Source organism: Mastigoproctus giganteus, chromosome 10 (assembly GCF_048544385.1).
Source record: "Mastigoproctus giganteus isolate SK-2022 chromosome 10, ASM4854438v1, whole genome shotgun sequence".
Lineage (NCBI taxonomy): Eukaryota > Metazoa > Arthropoda > Arachnida > Uropygi > Thelyphonidae > Mastigoproctus > Mastigoproctus giganteus.
The window spans coordinates 51,857,225-51,871,382 of record NC_143584.1 but is presented as its reverse complement, the minus strand read 5'-3'; the positions used below and the strand labels follow the sequence as shown (position 1 = coordinate 51,871,382).

The 14,158-nt window shown below is 35.8% G+C and overlaps 1 protein-coding gene across 2 annotated transcripts in view; it reads right to left on the bottom strand.

Annotated features, from left to right (window-relative positions):
- LOC150079033 (twitchin-like) overlaps nucleotides 1-14,158 on the bottom strand; it is a 2,795,346-nt gene that overhangs the window by 2,006,756 nt on the left and 774,432 nt on the right. For both annotated transcript variants that reach the window (XM_090382361.1, XM_090382360.1), the window contains one exon: nucleotides 8,675-8,813. In XM_090382361.1, coding sequence (XP_090238487.1) covers nucleotides 8,675-8,813 — 139 coding nt within the window. The remainder of the gene's footprint in view (nucleotides 1-8,674; nucleotides 8,814-14,158) is intronic.

The window sequence follows — 14,158 nt, the reverse complement described above, 5'->3', positions numbered from 1 at the left end:
TCCGCTACCCTTCCAGGTATGTGTATCATCTTTCTGATATTGCCTCTGCATATGTTCGAGATGGACAAAGGTTTACTTTGTGATCTGAATTTCCATATTTTCTGCAAACTTTAGTACAGGAGTTTAATACATGCCCAATCACTTTACAACTGTAGCATTGACTTTGAGTGCACTGGGCCTCTAAGTGTTGTTTACTTCCCTACCTCAGACAAACATGCCACACTCCATGGTAGTTTAGCACTAGCCAGTGTCCCATTACATGAATGATATTCAGTATTGGTTTTTCATATCTATTTCTCCAGACCAAACCCATGAATACTGCTCCATACATTTCCTCTCTACCTGTTAAACAGTACCAAATTTACTTTAGTCTGTTTTAATATTCTCAACGGTAACTCTGGATAGTGTGCAATAGTAATGTGTTTCCAAAAGCTATCTACCAGATGTGCTCTCACAATTTCATTTCCAACTGGGCACTCTCCAACAACTTGTCCCTCATTTTGTAATATGCACAAAGTATGTGACACCTGAAATTTGACATATCAGTAAAACCTTTAACATCTCCAAGGTTCATCCCCTTAGTCATACCCTCCATTATATCTCTAATGGAATGTTTTGATTGGAGCACAAACTCTAAAGAACATTCTCTAATGAATAGGCTCATTTTTACTTATATTTAAGTGACTAAAGAAAAGGAGAGGCAAAATATAACATGCCTGATGGCAGATATATTTTTCCAACAAAATCCCACACCCATAAAACTATGGAGGTATCAGCAAAGAAATGAACAAAAAAAATCAAAACTAATACTTATGGCTGGGGTTACTGTAAGTAGTACACGACAAAGCAGAGACATACCAACAGCACTGTTTCAAGGCTATTGGCTTCTGATCAGTGAGGAGGTAAGTACCCAGAGGTATAATGTGTGACAACCCAGTTGTAACTTATTTATATAATAGGAGAGATGCCAAACTTCTTTATTAATAATTCTTAGACTAATAATATTTTTGGGCATAAATCCTCAAACTATGGCACTGGTTAATGTATTTGCATCACTATGACATAGTTTAATTTTTAGACAAACTGAAGTTTTTACATTGGCATCATTATTGTAACATTTCATATTTATAATCCTTCACAACGAGTTGCCTCCTTATACTTCAAATAAGTAATGCTTCCCCATTAGAGAAGCTAATGACAACCTGCTCATTGAGGAGAAGCCTTCAAAACAGTGCAATCTGAGTGGTGGTACTCAACTGAAAATAAGTAACACTTCTCCATTAGAGAATGGCTATTGTTACTTATTTTCAGTTGAGTACCACCACTCAGATTGCACTGTTTTGAAGCTATTTTGGCTTCTCATCAATGAGTATGTAGGTACCCAAAGGTATAAGCTATTTTGGCTTCTCATCAATGAGTAGGTAGGTACCAAAGGTATAAGGGGTGACAACCCAGTTGTGACTGGGTTGTCATTAGCCTTCTCTAATGGGGAAGCATTACTTATTTGAAGTACAGGTAGTTCTCGACTTTACAAGTTAGTTGGTTGGTTGGTTGATGGGTTTTATTGGCGCATTAGCAACTAAGGCTATAATGCGCCACTTTACAAGTTAATTCGTTCCTAGCGTGCACTCATAAAGCAGGAACTTATTTCCCATAGACATAACGTTAAAAATAGGGATTATATTCTCAACAATGAAATTAGTTTATGTTTAAACAATGATTGATTTATCTAAAGAAAGGAAAATGTAGCCTGTAAAATCAAGCAAATTATAATAATAGAGAAATTATTTATGACTTACAAATGTTAAAGGATGTTTATTCTTCATCATTGACTAAATGCACACTCGTTGATCACTCATTATTCGCTCGGCACTCATTAGTTTGTTGCACAAGGAGTAGTCTTCTTCAGAAATGTTTTAAGAGACATTTGTTTCCAAGATAATCTTCTCTTTTAATTATAAATTTCAAGTTTGCACACACACAAATTGCACACACAAATTGCAACTAACACGATTCACATGGAGTAACAAATTTACAAAGCATTAAAAAAAAAGGAATGAAGAGAAGATTCTGAAAATTTATTTATGTGTTTTTATATGATTTAAGATTTCAGTAAAGGGAAAACACATTTCACCATAACAACGTAAAAAACCAAACAATTCCAGCTATTGGCATTTTCACAAATGTAAGAAGATCGAGTTTACTACCCATTTATAATTACTTGCAGTAACAGAAAAGCCCAATAAACCGGCAAGTGCAAATTGTTTTTATTGTTTTATGGTTGTGACCTCCAGAAATGTGCTTTAGAAAAATATCACAAAGGCATTTAAAATTGATTCTTATAACAGAACATATGATAACGATGAAAGTGTAGTGCATTTTAACGATTTAAACTTTAATGATTTTGATTCATTTTAATGAATAAAAAATTTGGTAATTAATACAATTTACAAACCACACTCATGACCTTTTATATGGCTTTAAGGTCACGCTCGTGACCTTAAAAATGTCATTTTAGAGAGATAAATAGCTTAGTTATACAGCAAAAATTTCAACTTCTGAGATCTTGAAACGAATTACCAAAAAACAATGGTGTTATTGGGTTTACATTACGATATTTTAACGATACGATGGTGTCTCTGGAACTGTTTAATATCGTAAAGCTGGGTACACTGTATTGTATAGTTATACACGTAGTTTGGATGCAGTATTTATGAATGTTTAACATTCATTTTTTGCAATTAATGTTCATATTTTTGATTTTGTTGATATTTGAAACTTGAGGGAAAAAAATTCGTAAACCCGTGAACTCGTAAAGCAAGAACTACCTGTATAAAGAAAGAAACTCATGAAGGATTTACAATTTGAGATATTATAATTACTGATGCCAATGTATAAACTTCAGTTTGTCTAAAAAAATTCAACTATGTAGTAATGATGCAAATGCATTAACCAATGTTATGGTTTTATTTTACATAGTTTGAGGCTTTCTGTCCTAAAATATTATTTATTCCCTAGTGTAACTTCCCTAATTTTCTCAATTCAGGTAGCAGTTACATACACATACACACACATTTTAACTGAGTCCTATGCCCAAAATTCACAATAGCTCTTCAGCTGCCTTGCCAAGGAATTCAAATCAATAATTAACATTGCAGTTAAATCTCTGCAATCATGAAGCATGTACATAACTGTAATTTTAGCTTAACTGAGTGAAATAAAAACAAAAATTTAACTGAAGAAGTATATTTTCAGTTTTAAATTTCATATACATTCAAACCCACTGGCCATAACTTGAGCACTATCTTTGCCTTACTTTCTCACTCAACTTGAGTGAAAAGGTACATCTGCCAAACAAGCTTTAGAATCGGTTTACTTAAACTTCAAAGCTTTAATCCTTTAATATCTGAATGCTTCTGGGCCTTAACACCTCCAAACAGTTAGTAACAATGTGTGTGCATTTAACTAGAGGTGGACTGAGTCAAAAATTGTTATGGTGGAAAACTTGTAGCAGCCTCATACAAGTGTTTATGGCCATATTGTTTATGGAAAAATTCACACTGGCCTCCATTGGTCTCTAGCCCACCGGGGTTTCCCCAGTGGCCAGCCCACCTCTGCATTTAACCATTTAATAACCTTTTGTGGTTAAGGTAAAGAAAGCCAACACAAGAACCATGGTAAACTATGAAAAATTTACCAGACAAAGTGGTTTTCCGCTACAACAGCCTCATGCTGCATGCTTAGTAAACAGGTGATGCATGCTATCAGTCTGGAGCAGAAGTCAAGAACAATATATTGATTGACACATAGGCATGACAGATGATGTAATCATTGGTGTGTGAACACAATAGATGATAATATTATAGCATTATATATTTCTTAACCTAACCTAACCTTTAAGGTTAGGTTAGGTTAAGAAATATATAATGCTAACCTAACCTTTAAGGTTAGGTTAGGAAATAATAGGAAAAGAAAGGACTAAACTAACCTTTAGAACAGGGTGCACACTCCAGTTTATTCAATTAACCTGTGGTTAACTGTGGTGCCGGCAAAGTGTGGTTTTCTTTATTAGACTAATATTCAGGTAGTGAAAAAAGGTTAGGTTAGTTTATGCTATTAAATTGGGATGGATTCAAGTGAAAACACTGTGACTGTATTTTTCACTTGAATCCGTCCTGAATTAATGGTTGTTGTTGTTTGTTATTTGGTTTTTAGGAGCATTAGCAACTAAGGCCATATATGCGGTGGTCATTCCCTGACCTTCCCGCATCCTCCGTATTTTGTGGTCATGGGATCGAACCCCGGTCTAATCAAGAAGTGTGTGCTACGCACTGACACTCCTGCCCACCTGGCTATGGAGGCGCCTGAATTAATGGTATAAATTAACCTAATCTCTTTTCACTAGCCAAATATTAGTGTATTAAAAAAAAAAAAAACACAGTTCACCAGGATCACAGCTTAATCAAATAGACTGGAGTGTGCATCATCATCATCATCATCATCAGCCATTTTCAATCCACTGCAGGATGAAGGCCTCAACAGCAACTTTCCAGTTCCTTCTGTTTTGAGCACTAGCCATCCATTTACTACCCACAAACTCATGAATTTCATCTATCCATCTCTGCCTTTGTCTTCCAGGTTTTCTTCTAGCTCCTGTTGGGTACCATTCTGTTATTTTCTTAGTCCATCTGTCATCATGTCTTCGAGTTATGTCCTGCCCAAGACCATTTTAGTTCTTTAATTTTGATGAGAATGTCCTTTACTTGAGTTTGCTGCCTAATCCATGTGTTTCTCTTCTTATCTAACAGTCTGATTCCCAATATAATTCGTTCCATTCTTCGCTGTGTAGTTCTCAGCTTCTCTTCCATTCTTTTGGTGAGTGCCCAAGTTTCACTTCCATAAGTCATGGTGGGGAGTATACATTGGTTCATTATTTTACATTTCAGACAAACTGGGATATTGTATGTGACTCTTCAGTATGTGACTATATTTCCTGAATGCTATCCATCCAAAATTTATTCTTCTCTTGACTTCCAGCCATTTATCATTATTACAGCTAATAACTTGTCCTAGATAAGTATATGACTCCACCTTTTCAATTACTGCTCCTTCAATCATTATTTCTCTTTCTGTGGCATACTTGTTCATCATTACTTTTGTTTTAGCCATATTCATCTTTAGTCCAAAATCCTTACTAACTGTGCATAACTGATTAAGATTTTCCTCTAAATCTTAGGGATCATGGCTTATGACCACAATGTCATCTGCAAATCGTAAATGGTTTAGGTACTCTCCATTCACATTGACTCCTTTCTGTGACCAGTCTAATCTTCTGAAAGCTTCCTCAAGGGCAGCAGTAAACAGCTTCGGAGATATTGTGTCTCCTTGTCGAGCTCCTTTCTCGATTTTAAATTTCCTACTGTCTTTGTCTAGTCTAATAAAGGAGGTAGCACTCTCATATATTTTCTTCAAAATCATAATATGCGGGGTATCTATGCCTTGTCTTTCCAGTGCCCGAAACATTGCCTTATGCTGTATGAAGTAAAACGCCTTTTCATATTCCACAAATGCTAGGCATAATGGTGTTTTATATTCATTTGCTTTCTCCATTAGCTGTGATATTATGTGAAGGTGATCCAGAGTTGAGAATCCTGTCCTAAAGCCAGCTTGCTCTTTTGGTTGATTCTCATCAAGTATTCTTTCTAATCTGTTAGTAATGACCCTCCTTGTGAACAACAGTGGAGTGTGCACCCTGTTCTAAATTTTAACCAAAGAAAGAAAAATTCTTTATATATATATATATGTGGTATTTTTATATGTGCATAATTTAGACATTATAGGTATTAGTGCTTATACGGATCAGGTAATCAAGCTAGCATATATAGGCTATCTTAATTCTGGTTGGCCTATAAACGTTATGTTAATGTAAACATATTAAAAACTATGAAGCAAAATATGAAAATATGAAAAATAAATACAAAAACCATACCATACAATTCTATCATTATAAACTTTAAATATTAAATAAGCACTATATATATATATATATATGTATGTATGTATCATAACATCAATCAATCACTTTTTTTTCTAAAACAGCTATCAGGTATTCTTTGTAATAATGCATAGTCCTTATTTCTCTTTACAATACTTATTGCCTTATAACTTCATAATGCACAGTCCTTATTTCTCTTTACAATACTTACTGCCTTAAAACTTCTTAGTTAAGGCAAATGTCAAATTAAAGAGCAATATTACAGTATTTTTCTCTTTATTATTTTTTTAAACCTCTATCCAGGGGTTACGTAATTGAGATTCAGGCATGATATTTTTAACACTATCGTAACTTCTTTCCTTACATATATTAGTTGTTTTTCTTTTTTAAACCTCCATCCATGCACTTGCAGTGGTACTATAGGTGACGAGCTACACTTACGAAACCAAATCTAACTTTTAGTTTTTCGAGGTAATGTATAACCTATGGATTTTACATAACCTTGTTACATTTTTATCTATAATAATTAGAGAAATGTTACAAAAATGAACAGAAATACTATATTTTCAATGAATTATAGTTGATTAATTAATGATATTATTATTATTAGCCATATGATGATGCAAGGAAGCCTGAGGCTTATGCTGCACCAGCCAAAAAAAATTTCCTGAGTTACCTTGAGAGAGAGAGAGAGAGAGAGAGAGAGAGAGAGAGAGAGAGAGAAATCACCAAGAAAGAGAAAGATGATAATATCCAGCTCAGGTCCCTGGGTATGCCAAGCCCAAACTCACCAGATGTGAGCTCCTGTAAAAAAATTGGATTATGGTGGATACCACATAATACAGTTAACATTAATAATGACAATTTTTGTTGTAGAGGAATTAATCTGAAGTTTCTTCTTAGCTCTAGTTCTTAAATTATATCTTCCTTGTACAGCAATCTCAACATTAGATTCACACACTTTTTTTTTATCTCCAATCACCTAATGATTGTAATTGAACAGGTCAACTGGAATGTCATGTGCAGTTTGATCTTAAAGAAATTCCTCTCACTGCCCCAAACTAAAATAAGGATGAGATGAACTACATCAGGCTCTGGTAGTAGATTACCTGAGTTGTTTTTTAAGACTATATTTTATGCTTTTCACAGAATAATTAGGTGAAAGTGATACCATGCAGGTACTGCATGACCCTTTTTTCAACTTTTATGTATTGCAGGCATGCGGGACTTCTCAGGTCCTCTTCGATATTTTGACTTTGCATTGAATGATTGTCATTTTAGTCAGAGATAACCCACTGTTATACTCTCTAATTCTAATTACTGCACAGTTTCAACCTTTCCAGGAAAATTTTAGGGATTCTGATGAGTAATTAACTGGACTGCAGGTGTGCAGGATCTCACAGATCCTGCTCTGATGTTTTAATTGCATGGCAAACAATTGCCGTTCAAGTTTAAGATAATATTCAACTTTAAATATTATATTGTCTCATACTTGAGGAATGTTCTAGGATTTCTGATGAGTAACTGTCTCTAAACCACATTACTGGAGAACATGTGAGAACTGTTGAAAGGGATGTTCCCTTGGTACCCTACTGGTAATAATTTTTGTACAGAATTTTGTGAACTGAATGAATAATAACTACATTGCCCCTAGTTTTTCAGTGTTTTTTTTTTTTTTTTTTACATAAAACTACTCAATCTTTTGATATTAAAATATTCTGAATTGAGAAATATTACTAAATACACAATGGAGTTTATTGATTGACTTCTGAAAGTGGTATTTAAAGAGCACACACACACACACATGATATTCTGAAATACTGAACCCATAAGAGTTTTCTGCACTGAAAAAGAGAAGTGACTATTATTTTCATGTTTTAGTTTTGATGCTTTTTTTTTCAGCAGAATTATTAAAATTTTCCACAAATTTCAGATTACATATCTGTATATAAGTAGAAATAGATACACATGCATCGTTTTCAAATTTCACACTTTCTCAATGTTTTCTGCTAAAAAAATGGGAAATGATTATTAGTTTTATGCTCATATTTTATGATATGACTTTTTTTTTTCCTTTTCAGCAGAAATAGTATTTATTTTATTTTTTTTTATGTATAAAAACCAATCTGTACATGAAAAAAGCAGAGCATTTTTAAAATATTTAAATCTTTTATTAAAAATTAAAGAGTTACATAAAATAAGTATTAAGAAAAAAGTATTAAGAAAAAATGTGACAAGTTATATCTCATTTAGACAATATGAATTTAGGCAGAATTCAAAAAAATTAAAAACTTTTTCCATAAATAAAAGATAAAGATAGCTACCAGTCTGATCCCACATGATCCCTCCACTGCAATGGGGAACAACAATTGTCAGGTTAATGAAAATTATAGGAAATAATTTTTTTGTGTCGAGATAGACATTATAAATTTGATAATAAGGTAAGAATTCATAAAAAAGCTAAAAACAATAACTTTTATCAAATTATATTCCTTTACTATTTCAAAAAAGAAATCTACTGTACTTCTATTAACCATGTGTTTGCATCAGAGAATTCAAAATGTACATTCACAAATAACATCATGATTAAGGAATGCATAATTAGTAGATAATAATTAATATTTAAATAAATTTCTCACACCATGAACATTACATTTTATCAAAAAAGGATTTTCATACCTTTCATTAGGTCTAATAAGTTCCCCATCTTTAAACCACTGCAGCGGTGCTTTCTTATCCATAAGATCAACTTCAAAAATAACTTGTTGTCTCTCTATAGAAGTTTGATCTTTCAATTTCTTCAAAAATTTATTAACGGCTATAAAAAAAAAGATTTAAACCAATAATGAAAATTAATAATGAAATATTATTTGATACAAAATTAATTTAATTTTAAAAAAAAATTATCATTAGCCACATTTCATATACATGAACTCATGGATGTTCAAGGAAATCTGATATTATGTATAATTCATATGGTAAATTATGTACAAAAATGAGAGGTGGAATAGGACCAGGGTATGTCTGCTAGGGGCAAAAGTTGATAACATTGAGCAGATATCATCTTTTAAGGGAAAAAAAGCATTCATATTTAGCATTAGCAGAAGCTTATGATGCAAGAAAGCAGCAAGAGTCAAAATAAAAAAAAAATATATTTCCCAGGAAGTTTAATCCAATAATCAAACACCCAATGACTGAAGCAAATTTAAGTACATCTATTCTACAAGAACCCCAGGGGCTCACATCTGGTGAGTTTGGGCTTGGCACACCCAGGGTCCTGAGTTGGATATCATCATTGTTCTCTTTCTTGGTGATTCCTTTCTACTTCTGACTCTTATTTTCTCTCTTTCTCTCTCAGGGTAACTCAGAAATTATTTTGGCTGGTGCAGCAAAAACCTCAGGCTTCCTTGCATCATATGGCCAATAATAATAATAGCAACAGAAAACAATGATTTCTAACCTGAAGAATTAGAAACACACAGCAGCATTCCACCAGGCTATAAGGAAGATTAGCATTAGTAGAGGCATTTGATGCAAGAAAGCAAGCTTATGCAGCATCAGCCAAAAAAAAAAATAAATAATAAAAAAAATAAATAAATAAATAAAAAATAACCACTTCCACTTCACTCCTCTGTTCGTTCGAAATACCTGTCCAGCTGAGCCTTAAACTTATTTAGGCTATCAACTTCCACGACAAGGGATGGAAGTCTGTTCCAACCACCAACCACCCGCTGGCTAAAGGCAAATTTCTGCACATCTATCCTACATATGTCTTTCCTCAATTTCAATTTATGCCCTCTCAGGTGATTATTCTGAGCAAGAGGAAGAATCCCATCAGCATTTAGCATGCTCAAACCAATAAAGGCTTTATACACCTCTATCAGATCACCTCGCTGGTGCCTAGTCTCCAGACACTGTAATTTGCAAAACTTAATCCTTTCTTCGTAATAGCACCCCTTTGTTCCATTCACTAATCTTGTTGCCCTTCTCTGTACTCGTTCCAGCAGCTCTACATCCTTCTTGAAATGAGGCCTCAAGACCTGTATACAGTACACTAGGTGTGGCCTGACCATTGCCTTATACAAGGGAATAATCACCACCTTATCCCTGCTAGAAAAATTCCTATATATCATTGACAATACACCATGAGCTACTCTTGTAGCCCGTCTGCACTGCTCAGAGAACTTCGTATCTGCCTGCACAACCACCCCCAGGTCCCTTTCATTCTCTACCACTATCAGTGTATCAGTGTAGTACCACAGAATTGATACGTTGCTCTGGGGTTGCTGTTTCTCATATGGAGTACTTTACATCTGTCAAGGTTAAACTTCATTTGCCACCTCTCAGCCCATCTACTCAACCTTTCCAGATCCTGTTGCAGCAGCATAGTGTCAGTAGTGTCCTTGACAACCCTGCCAACCTTCGTATCATCTGCAAACTTGGACATTAAGCTTGATATATCATCATCAATATCATTTATAAATACAGAAAACAATAATGGACCCAATACTGAATCCTGAGGGACTCCACTAATAACATTGAGCAGTGTCCATTGATTACCACTCTCTGTCTTCTCCCCCTCAACCACCTCTTTATCCATAGCAGCAATTTGCCTCCAATGCCACACTGCTCCAATTTGTGCAGCAGTCTTCCATGTGCAACAGTATCAAAAGCTTTTCTAAGATCCAAGTATATAATATCAAAGTTATTCCCTGCATCTAGTTCTTTTGAGACTGCATCATAGTATCCAATCAAATTGGTCAGGCAAGACTTCCCCTTAACAAAACCATGCTGTGTCCAAGCTATAACTGAAGTCTTGTCTAGATGATCCTGCAGTGCTTCTTTAACCAGTGCTTCCATTAATTTTCCGGGAACGGAAATTAAACTAACAGGTCTATAATTACTTGTGTCAGCCTTTGATCCTCCTTTGTGAATTGGGGTCACATTTGCACATCTCCAGTCCATGGGTACCTCCCCTGAGTCCAAGGAAGCTCTCATAATTATGGCTAAGGGTTTGCTTACTTCCTTTGCTGCCTCCTTTAATATAACTGGATAGATCCCATCCACCCCGGGTGCCTTTCTTGTATTTATCTTCAACAATTTCTCCTCCACTTTACTCTCAGTTATTACAAGATTCTCTAGCTTACTGCCAGAGTTGAATATGCCTCTGGCATTCCCCTCACTGAATAACTCCTCATGTGTGAATGTCGATGCAAAATATTGATTTAGTTTGCTAGCTACCTGAGCAGGATCATCAACAGTTGACCCATCGATATCAAGTGGACCAATCTGATTCATCCCCTTCCTTCTAGAGTTTACATTAGTAAAGAACTCTTTGCTGTTTTTCTTTGCATCCCTTGCCAAAGATTTCTCGTAATCTGCCTTCGCCTGCCCAACCTCCTTTGTAACTTGGTTACAGATCAACTTGTATCTATCATAGGCTTCTGTGTCACGTGTTAATTTATATGTATCCCATGCATTTTTCTTCTCTGCCATATGTCACATTAGTTCATCTGACATCCACTTAGGCCTAAACATTGAACAATATTTCTTAGTTGGTATGTAAAGCCTAGTAGCTTCCAAGATACGTTCTTTGAATGCTTCCCATTTTGAATTTGCTGTTGGTAACATCATCAGTTGGTCCCACTGTATAGAATTTAAATACTGTCTCAGTCCATCGTAGTCGCCTTTACGAAAGCAATAACCCTTCCCTTTACCCCTAATGGTAGTTACCTCTTTGAGTAAATCCCACTTCAGAACACTGTGATCACTGCCACCTAGTGGTTCATTTACCTGCAGATTCTTAATGCATGAAGAATCACTACTGATAATCAAATCAAGAGTATTACTCCCTCTAGTTGCCTCCCGAACATGCTGATGTAGAAAACAATCATCCAATAAATCCACAAAAGCCTTGCTAGTGTGTGAGTGACCAGCCCCCAAATTCCAGTCAATATCTGGGAAATTAAAATCCCCCATTATAAGACTCTCTGATTTACTGGCCCACTCTATTTCTCTGTACAATTTCTTATTATACTCATCAGAGTCATTAGGCCTATAGCACACTCCTACTCTCAATTTTGATCTCCCAATGCTTATGTCACACCAAACTGATTCGACACTGCACTGTCCAGCAATGTCGACTGGCTTCACTTCCTTGGATTTTATGTATTTCTTAACTAATAGCATAACCCCTCCTCCCTTACTATCCTGTCTATCCCTTCTGTAGACATTGTACTCCCCAAATTCCAGTTCTGCATTCCTTATATCTGTGTGACACCACGTCTCTGAAATCCCCACAATATCTGCCTTTGATGTTTTGAGCAATACCTCAAATTCATCAAATTTATTTACTAAACTCCTAGCATTGGTGTACATGCACGCAAGTATACATGCACCTGTTGATTTTCTTAGCTACCCTAACACAACCCATGTGTTTACTTGTACCCCAATGATTCCCAGCAGTCTCTGATATATCCTGCATCTTATTTTCCAGGCTGCGGCTCATTCCAATTGAAGCAGTGCAAGAATCACTTTCACCTGTGCCAGTGGTTACTGTTAATCTATTAGTCCTTGTATCTCCCCAATCTAGCAGTTTTCCGACCCACTGCCTCGATAGCATCAGCAAACATTCTTGCACCCTTTCTATTTAAGTGTATCCCATCCCTGTAGAAGCAGTCTCTCCTGTTAACAAGTACAGACCAGGCTGAAAAAAATTCTACCCCTTGAGCCTTGCACAATCTTTCCAGGGCCGAATGATTGACAGGGTTCTCATCATATACTCCCTCCTATCGTGCCTGGGCAGAATTCCAGACACTTTCAAATTCAACCCTAATTCACAGCTTTTTTTCAACAGTGACCTGTACTTGAAGTAATTCCGCCGGTCTCTTACTCTTAATATCATTAGTGCCAACGTGTACAACTATATCACCTTTTGTGCCCTTAAAAGATGATATCCGCTCTACAACGTCATCAACCTTTGCCCCTGGCAGACATACCCTGGTCCTGTTCCACCTATTCTTTTTACAAACGAATTTTGACGAATCTTGATGCTAAGAAAGCTCCAGGTCCTTATGGTATTTCTCCACTTGTTCTCAAAACCTGTGCTCCTGAACTTACTCCTGTTTTTTGCTACCTTTTTTCACTTTCTTATTCCAAAGGTGTTTTTCCTTCTGCTTGGAAATTTGCTCATATCCACCCAGCTCCAAAAAGAGTGACAAATCCCTCCCATCCAATTATCGTCCCATTGCAATTACTTCTACTCTTTCTAAAGTAATGGAGAAATCAATTAACCGCCGACTCTTAAACTGCCTAGAAACTTTCCATCTGATCAACGATCGCCAGTATGGATTCCATCAGTGTCGATCCACTGGTGATATTCTGGCTAATGTTACACATTTATATACTTATTCAATGGAAAAGTTCGATGAAACACAAGCAGTTGCACTTGACATCTCAAAGGCTTTCGATCGTTTTTGGCATAAAGGTCTTCTAAACAAGCTTCCATCTTATGGTTTGCCAACTGTTTTTTGTAATTGGTTATCTAGTTTTTCTCTCTGGTCGCTCACTGAGGATGATGGTAGATGGCTCCCTGTCTTCTAACTTCTCCACTAATGCTGGTGTCCCCTAAGGTTCAGTTCTTTTCCTCTTTTATATTAATGACCTTCTTCCATTGACTGGAAATCCTATTCATAGATTTACCGATAATAGCACATTGCATTCCACTTTCCATTTTGAGAAACCTTGTCCTGCTCAATCAGCTTCAACTTCTTGAAAATCTGCTACCAATTCCTTAAATGCTGATCTCCAGGTAATTCTCCAGTGGGGCAAAGACAACTTAGTTGACTTCAATCCTTCTAAAACTCGTCTTGTCTTATATCTCGCAAAAAGGATTCATCTGCTCCTATGCTTATCTTTGGTGACACTCCAATTTCTAGGCAAAATGATATATCTGTTTTAGGGATTAGCCTGACTTCTAATCTCTCTTGGCACAAGCACATTACAAATATTGCTTCCTCTGAATCTAAAAAACTTGGTTTTCTCTTTTGCTCTCGGCATTACTTTTCTTCAAAACAGCTGCTCACTCTGTATAAATCGCAAATCCGCCCTGCCATGGAATATTGTTCCCACATCTGGGGCAGTGCCCCCAAAATCTCTCTCAGG